Genomic DNA, 16,469 nt, shown 5'->3' with positions numbered 1-16,469 from the left:
TCTTCTATGGAGAAGTGTCTATTAAAATCCTTTGACTGTTGTTCAAATTGGGTTCTTGGTATGTTGGTTGTCACTTGTGTAAGTTCTTCATATATTTTAGGTTCTAGACGCTTAGTAGATATGTGTTGGCAAATTATTTCCTCCCATTTGTTCCACTTAGGTGATAATGTCCTTCACCACACAGACGTGAATAACTGAGATGATGACCAATTTATCTACTTTGTCTTTTTCACTTTTGCTTTTAGGATCATGTATAAAAATCCATTGTCAACCCTAAGGTCATGAAAATTTACCCCTATGTTTTCAGTTAAGACTTTTATAGTTTAGGCTCTTACATATAGTCTTTGATTAGTTCTGAACTGATTTCCTTATATGGTACAAGGTAGTTTCAATTTCATTCTCACAGATATCTAGATATGTCAGTACTATTAAAGAGACTTTTCTTTTTCCATTGTTTCCCGCACACTTGGAAAAAAGGAATGGATTATAGATGTATGGGTTTATTTGTGGATGCTTAGTTCTGTATCTTTGAATAATATTTCTAGCCTCTGATGCAATTATACTTTTGATTATTCCAAGTTATTGTAGAAGGTTTGATGTCGGGAATTGTAGGTCCTCCAATTTTGTTCTTTCTCATGTTTATTTTGGTTATGTGGCGTCCTTACCAATTCAGTATGAGTTTTAGAATCAGGATTCCCATTTGGGCAAAACATGCTGGGATTTTGCTGAGGACTCTATTACTCTTTATATCGCTCTGGGGATCCCTCTGTTTTATGGTCTTCCAAGCCAGAATCACAAGATATCTTGACATTTACTTAGGTTTTAATTTTCCTCAGCAACATTTGTAGTTTTCACTCTGTATGAATCTTCCATTTCCCTGATTAATATTATTCCCATTTACTTTCTTGTTTTTGTAAATGGAATTGTTTACTTTCCATTTGTTAACTGCTACTGTACAGATATGTAACTGAATTTTGAGTGCTGATATTGTATTTTGTAACTTCAATGAATTCATTCTAAGTCTGAGGATTCTTTATTTCTAAATAGGAGATCATGTAATCTATGAATGGAGATAGTTTGATTTCTTTTCTCATTTTGACACATTTTATTTATTTTTCTTCTGTGATTTCTCTGGTTAGAACTACCAGGAGAGTGTTGACTAAGTGGAGGCAACATGGGGCATGCTTGTTTTCTTCTTGGTATTAGGGGGAAGTTTTCAGGTGTTCACCATTGAGTATATGGTTAGCCATGGAATTTTAATAACGCTTTTTCAGACTGAGCCAGTTCCCTTCTACTCCCAATTTTTGACTTTTTGTTGGACGCAGTGTTTTGTATGTGTCTGTGGAGCCTAGCTGGTTTACAGTGCTGCTCACTGCTTTATAATTGATATCTGGTTGTTCTATCCATTATTAAATAGGGAGCACTGTGATCTCCAACTAGTATAGAACAAGCTTCTCAATGTTTGCTTCAGAAACTTGGGGGCTTTGTTTCTATGTAAGTATCGTTTATACTTGTTTTATCTTCCTAATGGATTGGCCCTTTTTTCAATATATGTTCTTCAATATCTTTGATGACTATTTTACAACTTAAACTCTATTTAGTCTGATATCTATATAGCTCCCCAACTAGGTTTCATTACTATCTGCATGGAATTATCTTTTTCCATCCTGCTATCAACCTATTTGTGTATCTCAAGTGAGCCTTGGAGCGCCTGGGTGGCTTAGTCGCTTAAGCGTCTTACTCTCCGTTTCAGCTCAGGTCATGATCTCACAGTTTGTGGGTTCCAACCCAACACTGGTCTCCGGGCTGACAGTGCAGAGCTTGCTTGAGAGAATTTCTCATTCCCTCGCTCTCTCTGCCCTTCCTCCACTCACATTCTCTCACAATCAAAAAATGCTTTGAAAAAATAAAGTGAGCCATATGCAGACATAGAGTGGAACCATTTGTAAAATTCCTTTCTCTTTTATTGAAGAGTTTAATTTAGGTACATTTTAAATTGCTACTGGTAAGAATTATTCTAACATCTGCTGTTTGTATGGCTAATATTTTGTTACATAATTCCTTCCTTCTTTGGGTGTCTGTGCGTGCATACCATTTTGATGGTCTATTTATTTTTCTGTACATTTTCAAGTTATTTTCTGAGTGGTTATCCTGGGAGTTATAGCTTACATATTAAACAACTAATATTTGAATTTCAGTTGATGCTAACTTAGCTTTAATGGCATACAAACAAGTGCTGTTATACATTCTCCCTTTATGTTGTTGTTAAAAACTACTTCATAAAAGATACGAACAGATGTTGCACACACTCAAGAGCAGATTTTTCTGATTGTTTTACTGTCTCTTAAGACATGTAGGACAAAATGAGTTACAAAACAAAAAGACAATAATTAGCTTTTATATTTACTTATGTAGTTACCTTTACTAGCGTTGTTTACTTGTTCCTATGGCTTTGAGGTAATGCTAGTTTCTATCCATTTCAGCCTGAAGAACTCCACGTGGCATTGCCTATAGTCTAAGTCTGTAAGTGTGAACCCCCTCAGCATTTGTTCATCTAGGAATCTCAACTTCACTATCAATTTTGAAGTATAGTTTGCCTTGTAAGGAATTCCTGATATGGTGTTTTGTTTTTTTTTTAATTTTTCAATCTTTTAATACCAAAGGAGATGGATTCCTGGCCTCCACAGTTTCTAACGAGAAACAGACCATTAATCTTATTCAGAATCCCTGTACATGAGAAGTTTTTCTGTCTTGCTACGTTCCACATTCTTTGTCTTATTATGATAAAACTTGACTGATTATGTGACTGCCAGGGATCTCCATGCATTGGACCTAGTTGAAGTTCATTGAGTTTTTTGGGCGTGTAGGTTCTCTTTGATAAATTTGGGAAGTTTTCAGCTCTTCTTTCTTCAATTATTCTTTCTGCCCTTCCTTCTAGAACTCCTATTACGTTTACAGGGGTATTAGTTATAGTGTCCCAAAGGTTTCTTTGCCTCTGACCATTTTTCTTCTTTTATTCCCTTTTATTCAGCTTTATTCCCCTCTCTCCTCCTCACACTTGACAATTTCAGTTAACCTATGTTTAAGTTCACTGATTCTTTATTCTTTTTGTCCATCTGCTGATGAACCCTCTAGTGAATTTTCAATTCTGGTGTATATAAAGTGTGTGTGTGTGTGTGTGTGTGTGTATGTATATATATATATATATAAAGTATAAAGTTTATACTTTAACTCCAGCATTTCTATTCCCTCCTTTTGCTATAATTTCTATCTCTTTACTGATACTTTCTATTTGTTGAAACATTGTTCTCCTACTTCTTAGTTCTCTTCCACATTTTCCTTTAGCTGAGGATAGTCAAGACAGTTGATTTAAAATCTTTACTTACTAAGTTGAATGTCTGTGCCTCCTCAGAAAGACCATCATCAACCTGGTAATCATGCTTAAAAGATGTACAATCTTAAAACATCCTTAGAAGTCTGTAGTGAAGTTGGCCTGCTCAGAAGCAGCCATCGTGGCATTCTTTGAAACAGTAAGTTGTTGTAAAGGACCCATGTATCTTCATTTAGAGAATGCTCCCATGAGGATCTAAAAAAGCAGTTACCTCTTGTTGACTTTCATGAAAACGACTTCAAGTCATATGGCATGTAAAGATACCAATTTGCAGAACAAAATAGGATTAAACATTTACAGTAGAATATATTCTAAAATCATACTACAATACATAAATGCACGTTTAGAAAATATGCACGAAAGAGAACATCGGTTCTTGATGAAGAAAATCTGTTATGGTGGAAGACATGACAGGGAAGAGGATGTTTTCCTTCTTAGTTTCAAAAATGCATTAGTGTGTGGAAATGAACTGCAAAAATCTGTGCAACTGAAGTTTAATACATACACACAAAAATAATAAAATTTAATAATAATATGTAAAATTAAAATTGAGCACCATCCTCTGTGATGACAGAAAGTTATGCTATGTCTGGCTAAATTATACACATTTTTCTCTAAAAAATGTACAACGTATAAGAGTTCCTAAAAGAAACCATGGTCTTTAAGAGATGGATGTGCTATCAATAATTTATACAACATTTACTATTATGTGGAGAAATAGGTTCTAGAATCACTTATACTTACCTAAATGGGTTAAGAAAGCTTAAGGCAGAAAGATGCCACCACGGAGCTAAAGCGCCCAGGGTTAAGTCATTAAATAGAGAAACGCTTAGGATAGAAAGAAGCCACAATGGAGCAAAATCACCCGAGGTTAGTTAGCTAGATATTGTAATGGGATACTGAGCAACTTTGTATATCATCTGCAGAAAATTACTTTCCATCTGACACCAAACTACTAACGTACTTTAATCACAAACTCCACTTACACCCCAGACCCTTTGCCTCTTACCCACACAATTTAATGATTCCTGTCTGATGGTTTTGTCCACATTAACGCGTGTAAGATCTTATTTTCTTCACATTCACCATGTGTATAGTATCTTGGGAGCTCAATAAATACAGAGATGAACCCCTGTTGGGGCCTCCTGTCTCCTCCCGGACATTAGCCTCTCTCGTATTCCATTCTAGGTCTGTTCTCTCGCTGGGCAAGAGAGAACTCAAGGCTCATAATCTTTGCCAGATGGTGATCCCGATGGGATAGAAATCGACATGATAAAAACCAAGGTGACCAAAGTCCATGTGATAGAAGGTGACGTGAAGTCAACATAATTAGAAGAAAAACCGTCGTGACTAAGAAGTCGACGTGAAGCAGGGGACGTGTCTAAGAAGACAATGTGGTAGAACACAATGGAGCTAGAGGCCAACGTGGCTAAGAAGCGAATGTAACTCAGGGACTGCAGAAAGCCACAGAACGACTAGAACTCTACAAACAGAAAAAGTGCACGGGTCTACAATCTCTCCTGATGAGGTAAGAGAAAAGCAAAACTATATTATTATTCACTGCTGTGGAACTTTTGAGAGAATTATTATGGGAGACTCCCTATCCCTAGAACAGAAAACAACAAATTCATACAGCACTCCTTAAATTACTAATGGTTATCCAGCAACACTGTCCTTGGTCTCCTGAGCAAGGAACCTTTGACTTAGACATTTGGAACGAATAGGTAAGACACACTAAAGGAATGACATATGGAAGGCGCCAATGTTCTGCCTGAATTATTCTTATATAGTCTACTGTCCCTATGGCCATTTTCCCCCTGAGTGCAGAAGATGTTTATGAAGATGTAGACCCACTGAAAGTAAATAAAACCTTCTGCCACGGAACCTAAACCTCCTTATTGTCAGCCAGCCCCATCAGCACCCCTACACCCTGAGAATGCCAACTCCCCACTTTGTCAATGGGAAAAATCTAACCTGTTAAAGGAACAAAAGATTCCTTCTGAAGATATCCTCACTCCGATGCAACAACCTACTAAGAATGCCCTTATGGTGTTTACAGACACCTCAAGAAAACTCACAAGACTTCTTGCCTTTGGAAAATTGGAAAAAAATGGGAACACATATTATAAACTGAACCAGGGTCTACCTAATATTCATAACTGCAAGCCATATCATGACCTATAAAAACCTTTACCCAACCTTAAAATTGTCTCTGAGATGTCAACGAGCCAAGACCATCCACTTCAGACTTCCTCACCAGTGTTTCAGATAAAAATTAACCATGGGGAACAAACTGTGTTAGGGGGACCCTAATGTAAGTTTGTTGGTTTGAAACAGACCTGTTAATCAAAGGTCAAATAAGCTCATGTTACAACTTAAAGTAATTGGAAACTTGGTCTCACAGGTTTCATGAGTCATTGTTACACTAGCTTTCAAAGGCTTTAGTAATTCGAAAAGTTTTCCGTGCATGATAAATTGGGATTGAATTTGTTGGGACATCTAGGCCTTTTCTAAATAGGATGGGATGCTAAATCACTGATTACTAAGTAAGGCTCAACTGCTTTCAGCTTCTTATTGCAGGGAAAGTGAGGATATCGGGGTCTGATGGTAAACACACTTGGTGGTATACAACTTTGAGTTTTTTTCTAACAAATTTTCCAAAATTTAAATTGTAAATGAAGTCTTTTTGACCAATTAGACTTCTTTAGTATGTTAAGTTACTCTGGAAATGCCAAACAAATAATAATCCTTAGGTTACATTTGAGTACATGCTATACCTATTATAGAGATTATATGCAATTCCTACCTTTAATATTTTTGGCATAAGGTCATCACTTGATATTCTGATAATTGAAGTGTTATGTGCCACAGAAATAACTGAATTTCCTTCTTACCTGCATTAGATCTTTTAATCATGTCCATCTTTGAGTTTTTTTTGTCATAGTTTTGCGACTCCTGTTGGAAGACTTCTTCACCGCTATCACTCCCAGTAGACAGATGATCCTTTATACTCAAGGAGGCTGTTTACCCTGCACTGTCTTTCCTTTTCCTAACTCTGCTATACCTACCCCAACTTACCAATGTTGCCCCTAGGGATGGACTCTCTATGACCCTATTCAGCAAGAAGAAGTTACAGAAGAGAAGACCATCCACCCTCAGCAACCTTGAAGATTTTAAGAGTCAAAACTTTCAGGGGGAGCAATGTGGAACAAAGGAAGAAGGAAATGGCAGATAAAATTAAAATTCCCTACAATCCGCAAGGACAAGCAATTGTAGAACAAGCACATAATAAACATAAAAATATGTTAAAAACAACAAAAAAGGCAGAATTACCCATGGTTGTCTACATTACAAGCTCAACTTCTCCTCGATCACACTATGATCACTCTTACGTTTTCAAATCTTGACCCTCAAGGACTAACGCAGCTAAGCTCCATTTTCCTAAATTCCATAAACCCTCTCATCCTATGGTGCCAGTTCAAACTTCTCACTTGGGTCTGAGAATATGCTTGTATTCTTTCATATTCTGGACCTCTGGGGATTCCCTCTTGGTTGGTGAAGCTCTTTGACAGCATGGGGGAGACCCCAGAACACCTTCCAATCAACCAGGACCTTCCAGAGAATGACTCAGAATGAACGACCACCGCTCCATTTTCAGGATGGAAGAAACCACTTCACTGTTCCTCATCCTGAAGTCGCTCCACAAATGCAATTCCTAGCTCCTCATATAACATGAGGGAAGCCTAAACGCCTGTCAAACCAGGCCCACTTCCTCTTACAACGAAGTGGTATAGCCTACACACCTGATTTGCATCTGATGGCAATGATCTCCATCACTGGTATTCATTAACCAGACAAAGGCGTTTCATAGGCCTCTTACTCATGGGGATCCAAGCCACAGTAAGCGTTATAGCTTCTGCTACCATTGCTCGAATTAGTCTTCAGCACACTGAAACTGCACATGTACTTAACCCAGTTATGGTCAACACTATCAAAGAGCTAATAAGCCAAACTTCTACAAACAAATAATGGCACGCCTCAAAGCCCTTATGGCGGCCATCCAACTTATAGGAAAAAGACAATAGGTGCTAAACCTCCATTATAACTCTGTGAAGCAGAATACTTGTACGATGTCTCCTTTTATGCCATTGCAGAAACACTCTCCAAACCACCAGACAGCAAAATACGGATCAGGTAGCCATCATGACTGTCCTCACACGCAAACTTAAGATGAAAAAAACCAAAATGGGGAGCCAGGGGGAAATAGGTTCAAGAATCCCTTAGACTTCCACAAACAGGTTAGAAAGCTTAGGGCAGAAAGCTGCCACCACGGGACAAAAGCACCCAAGGTAAAGTCATTAGCTACAGAAAAGCTTAGGGCGAAAATCTCCCACCATGGGGCAAACGTGCCCGAAGTTAGCTAGCAAGATATTGCAATGGGATCACGAGTAACTTCTTACAGCACCTGCAGGAAATTCCTTTCCATCTGACGCCAATCTACTAATGTACTTTGGTCACACACTGCACTTGCCTCCAGACCCTCTGCTTCCTACACACACAAGTTAATGTTCCTGTCTCATGGTTTCTCCACGTTCATGTGTGTAAGTACTTGTTTTCTTCATGTGTACCACATGTGTAATATCTCATGGGCTCAATAAATACTGAGACAAAACCCCTGTTGGGGGCCCCTGTCTCCTCGCAGACGTCACCCTTTCTCGTATTCCATTCTGCATCTGCTCTCTTCTGGACAAGAGAGAACTCCAGTCTCATCGTCTGTGACACTGTTTGACATGAGAGTTGGTTCTACATTTGAAAACCAATTATGTTAATAAACCAAGACATCCTCTCTACTTCTCATTCCTACTTTCAACTTTCTATTCTATTCCAAAGTATTAATATCGTGGAGTCAGAAGCACAATGAGTCCCTGGTTTAACATCAAAATGCATTTGTAAAACCGGATGAAGTAAATTTCCAGCACTCTTATTTTCCAGGGTTCCTCAGGTACTTTTGCACATTAATACATGACTTACATACATAATCTCTTTAATCCTGGTTTATATGAGCTGAAAAAGGATCCAGGAGGGATCTCTGAAGAATCCTTCCTGAAGATACCAAAGAGCTAACTCCCTATCTCCAGTCCTAGCCTGTGTAGCACAACATTCCCAGGATGACCACCAAACAGGTGCCTCTTCCCAAGTTCCGCGTCACTTGGTCACAGTAAGATGAAATATGCATGGAGAGGAGGGACATTGGGAGAAAGCCCTGGGTGTGAGTAAACAACTCAGGCAGGACACCTCACAGACAGACAAGATTAACAAGTCCAAAGTGACATTTTAGGAAGAAAAATCAACAAAAAATGGGATTTTACCTGGAAAAGAGCCATTCCTTCTTTTTTCCCCCTTCTTCTGGTCTTCTTTCTCAAGTAAGGTTATACTGTGTGACAAAAAGGATGTTGTTTAATTTTCAGAATCAACATGACCCCATCCTCTGCCACAATATACATATGGGGAGAAACTTGCCATGGGAAAAAGGCCTTTGCTGCCCACTGCAACAGGAGGGATGCGGGGACAATAAGGTCCTATGTGGAGGCCAACAAGTGCATTTTTTACCCACTTCTTCACGAAGGCCTCCCCTACGGCTCAAACTTACACACTCCACTGCAACTGCATTGTCTTGTCTACCTGGCACTTGGCCAAAGGGAATGGGCTCAATCAAGTTCTTGGCTCCTCCCTAGGTAGCCCGCATCCAAGGAATGGATGATGCAGGACAGAGAAGCCTGTCCATGCCATCAATATGGACCAACTCTTAAGGGCCACCCAGCTCCAGAGCTCCCTGGAAGCCATACTGAGAAGTTTAGACCTTTGTCCTGATGCTGATGGGAAGCCTGTAAGAGAGTTTAATGTCAAAAGACGACACAATCAAATTTTTAAGATTTAGCCAGGATACACAGAGGGTGGAGGTGACAGAGGCACATCCCTGTCTCTGAGCTATGCTCCTGCTTCTTTCTTAGTGGCTTTCGATATTTTTGGAACTGGGTCACATTGTGAACTCCCATTATAACTGCACACTCTCTCCCACAACACTACCAAAGACGCACCTAGTTTTGAAAATCATTTCACGCATCTTATTAACTCAGGTTCAGAATTCTTGGTCTATTGTCTCCTGTTACAGGTGGGTCCATCGGGGGTTAGAGGGGGAGTTAATTTGCCAAGTTACCCTGAAGAAGTCTCAGTTGAATGAGCAGAACTGGGTGTAAGAAATCTCTGAAAAGGTGGCCTGGTCAGGTTGAAGTAGAAAGGCCTTGTCCTAATTCCAGATTACCTTTCATATTCCTGAAGGAGAGAAGCTTCTCTTTTATGGGTTTAAGCAAACCCAAGCATTTAATTCCTCTTTTCCAGAAAAGCTATATGAAATTACAAAGTTACTGGTCCTGGAAAACATGAAAAAGGGTCACCTGTGGGCACGAGGTCTGAACACTCTCTGTATTATGAACGGATGAGCTCTGCTGGAACCAAGTTCCACATCAATCAAGACCACCCTTCAACATCTGTACAGAGAAGACAGAGGGGACTTGAGGGGATCATCTACTTAGCTGGAGAACTCAGCTCAAAGCTTGATAATTTATAAACTGCCTTAACACAAGAAGAGAACTGCTGAATTATTAAAATAGCACACTAAACTAGGTTTTGAGTGTTAAAAGGTTACCAACATCCTTAACGGATGTGTAATGAAATACCATAAAGTTCTTTAACAGACATCAAAGAATCCTTGCAACATATGGTAGAGTAGAAAGCATATAAAACTCTTACTTTGAACAATAAAATTACAAGAAAAAATAATTTGGAAGTTGAAAAGCTCTCCAGTGGAATCTGAGATTAAAGTCACAACAAGTGTGAGGATACATCAAATTCAGAAAAGAATGCCACGAGCCACGAAAAAAGGGGGAGAGACAAACAGTATTGTTAACAATGGCCATCGTAAAAGCACCATGTGGTTACAGAAAGTCCCCTTTAACTGACAGTTCTATTCCCCCTGGATGAGTAGGGGTTGCCAATGGCATGATCTTCTGATGCAATGCTTAGAAAGTGCAGGGGCGCCTGGGTGGCGCAGTCGGTCAAGCGTCCGACTTCAGCCAGGTCACGATCTCGCGGTCCGTGAGTTCGAGCCCCGCGTCAGGCTCTGGGCTGATGGCTCGGAGCCTGGAGCCTGTTTCCGATTCTGTGTCTCCCTCTCTCTCTGCCCCTCCCCCGTTCATGCTCTGTCTCTCTCTGTCCCAAATATAAATAAAAAACGTTGAAAAAAAATTAAAAAAAAAAAAAAAAAAAAAAAAAGAAAGTGCAGATGCCTCAAACACCAGGTTTCACACTCTCAATCTCTTCTCCACAACTGAAACAATTCACCAAATGTTAGATTAACGAGGTCATAAAACTTCAAGTCGGTACTTCACAACTTGATATCCTCGGTTCTTCACTACGGTTTGGGTCCTGTGCCTTGTCTGTGACCCCTACGCGTTTTCTTCTCTGTAGAAGTCTGTGTCCTTGTTTCTCTTCAGTCCTTTTGTCCATTTCCGTTTCCCTCCGTCGCTATTCCTCCTCCAACAGACAGTTTCACCCTATTCTGCGGCAGCCTGTGTCAACCCCCGCCGGTTTTTCTCCCCACACTTTCTGATGACCCTCTAACTCCGCAGATTTCTGCGTCCTTCCCCCCCCCCCCCCCCATCTCCGTCCACACCCAGACGGACGGCCACCCTGCGGCCAACGGCCTGCACCCACCTCCCTAGTGACCACTGTGCCCGACGCAATATGGGGCTGGGGGCACGGGGGACACTCGGCAGTCAGAGAAAGGTTCTGAGCAGGAAAGTGACCGGCAAGGATATCGGGGTCTGCAAGGGCCACAGGCAGAACGGCTTGGCCCGAACCTGCCTCGGAGCGATTTTAACCGAAAACGACCACAGACCCCCGGGACCCGCCCCGAGAGAAAGGACTCGGAACGTCTTAGAGCCAGGCCGCGATCGATGAAAGGGAGAAGACGGTTCAAGAATTTTACCTTACCAGGCGACCGCGGAACCTGGGGTGGAGCCCCAGGCACTGAGCAGCGCAACCGCTGGTGCGAACCAGAAAAATGGAGACTCGCTCACCCCACAGCGCACGTTGCCCTGCTGGATCGGCTTCCGGGGCTGCAGAAAATGGCGCATGCGCGTGCGTCGCGGGGCGGTGCCGGGGCGTGTCCAGGACACATCCGGTGGGGCGGGTCCAGCGCACCACTCTCCTCCCAGCGTCTGCGGGTGTGTTTTCTCTTCCGGCCGCGCGGTTTCGGGTTCCGCTTTTGGATTCGGCCCAATCCCGCTGGTGTCGTTTCGAGCCAGGCTGGGTGCAACCTCAGGGAAGGGTGGGTCGCTTCTGTTGGGAGCGGCGGTATTTCACAAGTTGAGCCCGGTGCCCGGGGAAGCAATTTTTTTTTGGGAGGGGGGGCGGGTTGGGGTGGGGGGGTGAGAGAAAAGTCTTTAGAGAGCCGTGGACATGCGCTCTAGCGGGGAGGCGGAGCAGTGTGGGGACCTGGCGCCCGGGGTCCTTGTGGGTCGACTGAGACCCGGATAGTGACAGCTCCTTGTTTAAATGAAGTAAAAGCCGGGGTGGTCAGTGTCGGTGATGGACGCTAGAATGCGACACGCACAACTGTTCTGGGGGGCGGGGGGCGCCTGTGTGGCTCAGTAGGTTAAGCCTGACTTTGGTTCTGGTCCTGATCTCCCTATGGTGGGTTGGAGCCTCCCATCGGGCTCTGTGCTGACACCTCAGAGCTTGGAGCCTGCTTTGGATTCTGTCTCCTTCTCTCTCTGCCCCTACCTCGCTCGCACTCTCTCTCTTTCAAAAATAAAATAAACATTAAAAGAAATACACACTGTCCTGTGGGAATTGTGCTGTTCGGTATTAACTCGTCCTCAGAATTTTCACTCAACTGTCACTTCTCGCTATTCCTTGGACTGCACTCCAAGCTTTCCCCGCCGGGCCTTGGGCTGTGGGACGGAGCGCTGGCACGTTGCTTTAAAGGAATAAAAGTTTCTGCGTCACTGGGTGTTGATTAATGTCTCTCTCTTAAATTTGATATTCAACTCCACACCTCTCCAGATGAATTACAAATCCAAATGTCTTTGAGACCTACCAGTGGGACCTGTATGTGCTTAAGCCCTTAATTGCCAAATTTCATTGCAATTTTAATTAAATTGTTCTCAGGTATTTTAGAAGTCTATTTTTTTCTTGAAAATTAGAGTTTTAAAAATTTATTTATTTTGAGAGAGAGCACGGGAGGGAATGCAAGCGGGAAGGGGCAGAGAGCTAGATCTAGAATCCCAAGCAGGCTCTGAGCAGAGCCCTCTGTACGCCGCCCCTCACCCCATGTCTGGACTGGATATCACACACCCTGAGATATCTCAGCCGAAACGAAGAGTCCCTGGCTCAGCCAACTGAGACACCCAGGTACCCAGAAAATTAGATATTTTAACTGATCCTTTTGTTTTCTGTTTCTGATTGCTTGGTGTCAAGGGCCGATAAGGAAGCTTCTAAAAGGTGGACTCCTTCAGAGAGATGTAACTTTTCCTAGTACTGATGCAATACTGGTTAAGTATGTCCACAAACATGTGATAAGGATTTCTGTTCTGTACGTAAATGGTGCAAGCAAACTCTACCACTAGTGTTTCATGTTTTCAGCAGCCTCATATACACTCTTAATAATTTTTAATAGGAAATGTGCCAGTTAATAGCTCCTCTTCTGTTTCCTGTGGAAATTCTGAAGGTGGTGCTGGCTGCATTTGCTTTTCACATCCTCTCTATTATGTGACTGACCCTTCCAGGGCTTAAATCTCTGCAAGCAGTGAATTAAAAAGTACTCATTATCTAACAGTTTACAATAGTTTATAGGTATCTTGTCATTTTAGACAGTTGTGTATTCCTTCTGCAGCCTGCAGAGATGATCCTGGACACAATAAGGTCAGGGCTCCAGAGAACAAAAAGGCTGACTGTTAAGAAAAAAAAAAAAGGGGGGGGGGCGCCTGGGTGGCTCGGTTGGTTAAGCCTCCGACTTTGGCTCAGGTGATGATCTCACGGTCTGTGGGTTCGAGCCCCACGTCGGGCTCTGAGCTGACAGCTCAGAGCCTGGAGCCTATTTCGGATTCTGTGTCTCCCTCTCTCTGTGACCCTCCCCCGTCCATGCTCTGTCTCCCTCTGTCTCAAAAATAAATAAACGTTTAAAAAAAATTAAAAAAAAAAAAGAAAAAAACCAAACATGGAGTGATTAGAGCACAGGGGTTCAGCTCCCACCAACTGGGATTTTCAGAAAGAGCCAAATGACATGAAAAGGTGGAAGAGGGAGCTTAAAAAGACACAAAGGTGCTTACCAAGACAAGGATGCCTTGGGTAGACCTCACCTCTGGGGAAATTCTGGAGATGTTGTTCCTGTAAATGTGCTGGACCCACTGCTTGTATCTTAGAAGCTTGAAAACTAGGGAGATACTGCCCCAGGGCATGAATCCCAAATGTCTGACAGGAGGGAAGGTTAAAAGTGGTGATTGTGTGATCTTGGTATTCAGCACCCCCAGTCATGTTTCTATGTGATGTTTTCACAGTTCAGTCAGTCACAGGAAGATTAAAGTGGTATTTACCACCAAGTTACGATTGGGCAGCTGACTGTTAGAGAGGCACGCAGAGCCTCTATTTTAAGTTCTATCATCTTGGAGTTCCTGGGGCCAATCGTGATGTCCTGGAAGACACTCAAGAAGCAGGTGCTGCCAATGGATACACCACTGGCCATTCGGAACATACAAAACAAGTTGCATCAAAACTCAATGAGGACGTTTTTGTGCCTATTCTTCAGTATTCTGTAAGATTTTTACAGTCACATTGATAGTTTGAAGAAACTGATCGTATCTATATCAGGATCAAACTAAATTTATAAATTAGCTAAAGGAGAATTGACCTTTCTATAATATTGAGTTTTTACACCCAAGAACATGATGTAAATTTCCATTCATTTATTTCTCCTTTCCTATATTTCAGGAATTTTTTTTCCCCATATAGACTTTACACATTTTTGTTAGATTCATTCCTGGTTACTTTATTTCATTTTATTTTTTTACAACAATATTTGTTTGTATGTTTGTTCATTTATTTGAGAGAGAGAGAGAGAGAGAGAGAGAGAGAAAGAGGGGGAGAGAGAGAATCCCAAGCAAGCTTGATGCTCAGCACAACAAGACACAGGGCTCAATCCCATGACCCTGGGATCACAACCTGAGCTGAAATTAAAAGTCATATTCTTAACTGACTGAGTCCCCTACTCCCCTCTTTCATTTTATATTACACTTTTTAATTGGAGACACTCCTGCTAAAACTCATAAATGATTCTTTGTTGTACATAGGCTATTGTTCAAACATATGCTATGTACAGGGGCACCTGGGTGGCTTACTTGGTAGGGCCTGCCACTCTTGACCTCAGGATCATGACCCATGTTGGTTGTAGTGATTACTTAAAAATATAATCTTAAAAATAATACCCTACGTACAAAAGCCTATTGTTTTTGTATATCAGCAGTATAACCCATTAGCATACTGAATTGTTTTTCCAAGTGGATCTTCTATGAGTTCCTTTATGTTTCCAGAGGTATACTTGCATCATATGAAAACATAATTCTAGGTCTTTCTTTCGAATTCCTCTGCCATTTTAAATGGCCCTGGCTAACCCTGCAACACAGTGATAAATAAATAGAACAGGTGATCACGTCCTTTTTTTACTGTGGTTTTCTGGCCTTAGTGGAATATCTCTAGTGATTTCCTATGAGCAGGATGAAGACTTTGTTTTCTCAAGTTTGGAAAGATTCTAAAGAATTTCCTAGTGTTTTGATTTAACATTCTTACATGATGAATTCTTCCAAAAATGTTTTTTAATTATGAGTAAGATTTCTTGATTTCTCTTCATAAATATGATGAAGCATACTAATGAACTTCCTAATAATGAATCATTCTTGAATTGGAGACACGAATTTCTTTGCTCATCATATTTTTATTTTATTTCTCAGGGGTTTGGGGCTACATTATTTTACATGGTACCATCTGTAGGAAAAGGTGACATCTTTCTGTGGTATTCTTTTTGGTACAAACTTTAGGATGCTTTAGTTTCAGAATTTTATGTGATGTATAAAGATAATTTGGAAATGTTACTTCCTCTTTGATGTTCTTGAATTGAGTAAGTAGCATTAGCTTACCTGGTATTTAAAAGAATGGAAGAATCTGGCGGCTAATCTGATCCAGGTGCTTTTATTCATAAGGGACTCTGATAAATGTCTTCCTCTTCTCTATGGATTTTGATCTGGTTAAATTCCCTCCTACTGAAGTCAATTTTGGCAAAATGTATCTTCCTAGTAAATGTCCATTTTATGTAGGCTTTCTAGTTAATTTGTTTTGAGTTGGGGAAGTGGAACAAGTTATTTTTATCTCACTTACTGACCTCATGTCCTTTATTTCCATTTATTGAAAATTTAAAATGAATTGCAGATATTGAAAATTTTAAACATAGAAAATCCTTCTTGAGTAATTTGGAGGATTCTTTCTCTCTACCCATCAGTTAAATGGTGGTGGTACTTGGGTCTGAAGACTAACAAAGAATTAGACAGGAGTAAAAGAAATTCTCAGGGAGGCACAGAATCCAATGAGGCTGGTCTTTAGTGGCTCAGACCTCGGCATTTCCTCCTTCCATGTGAGACCCTGTCTGCTTCCAGAAATAACGGAAAAGGAAGAGTCTCTCTCAAACACTCCAACAGTCACTTTGGATATGTTCACTAGAAACTTCTAATAGATCCTGGTAATTAAAGAGTTTTTCAGAACCGTTCTCAGTTCCCCAAGTGTTGAACTATCATTGTCACTACAGCTGACATGTTGATGGCAATTCTTTGGGGAGGTGAGGTCACAGAATCACTAACCTCTATCTCAGGGTTTGGCTTCCTCCCTCCCACACATGCTTTGCCTGCTACTTTACACCCAGCTTCCAGTCCTGGCAGCAGGAAGGAGTCTGTGAGTATCTTCTAGTTTAGTG

The 16,469-nt window shown here is 41.2% G+C and overlaps 1 protein-coding gene across 1 annotated transcript in view; it reads right to left on the bottom strand.

Moving 5' to 3' along the window:
- LOC132691090 (uncharacterized) overlaps positions 1 to 16,469 on the bottom strand; it is a 52,511-nt gene that overhangs the window by 9,155 nt on the left and 26,887 nt on the right. Inside the window, 2 exon segments of the mRNA XM_078439248.2 lie at positions 8,761 to 8,818; positions 11,444 to 11,791. Of these exon segments, the coding sequence (XP_078295374.2) occupies positions 8,761 to 8,818; positions 11,444 to 11,791 (406 nt within the window).

The sequence above is a fragment of the Panthera onca genome, chromosome E2, assembly GCF_046562875.1.
Source record: "Panthera onca isolate mPanOnc1 chromosome E2, mPanOnc1 haplotype 2, whole genome shotgun sequence".
NCBI lineage: Eukaryota > Metazoa > Chordata > Mammalia > Carnivora > Felidae > Panthera > Panthera onca.
Note: the sequence above shows the minus strand (reverse complement) of the source record. Positions and strands in the feature narration are given on the sequence as shown.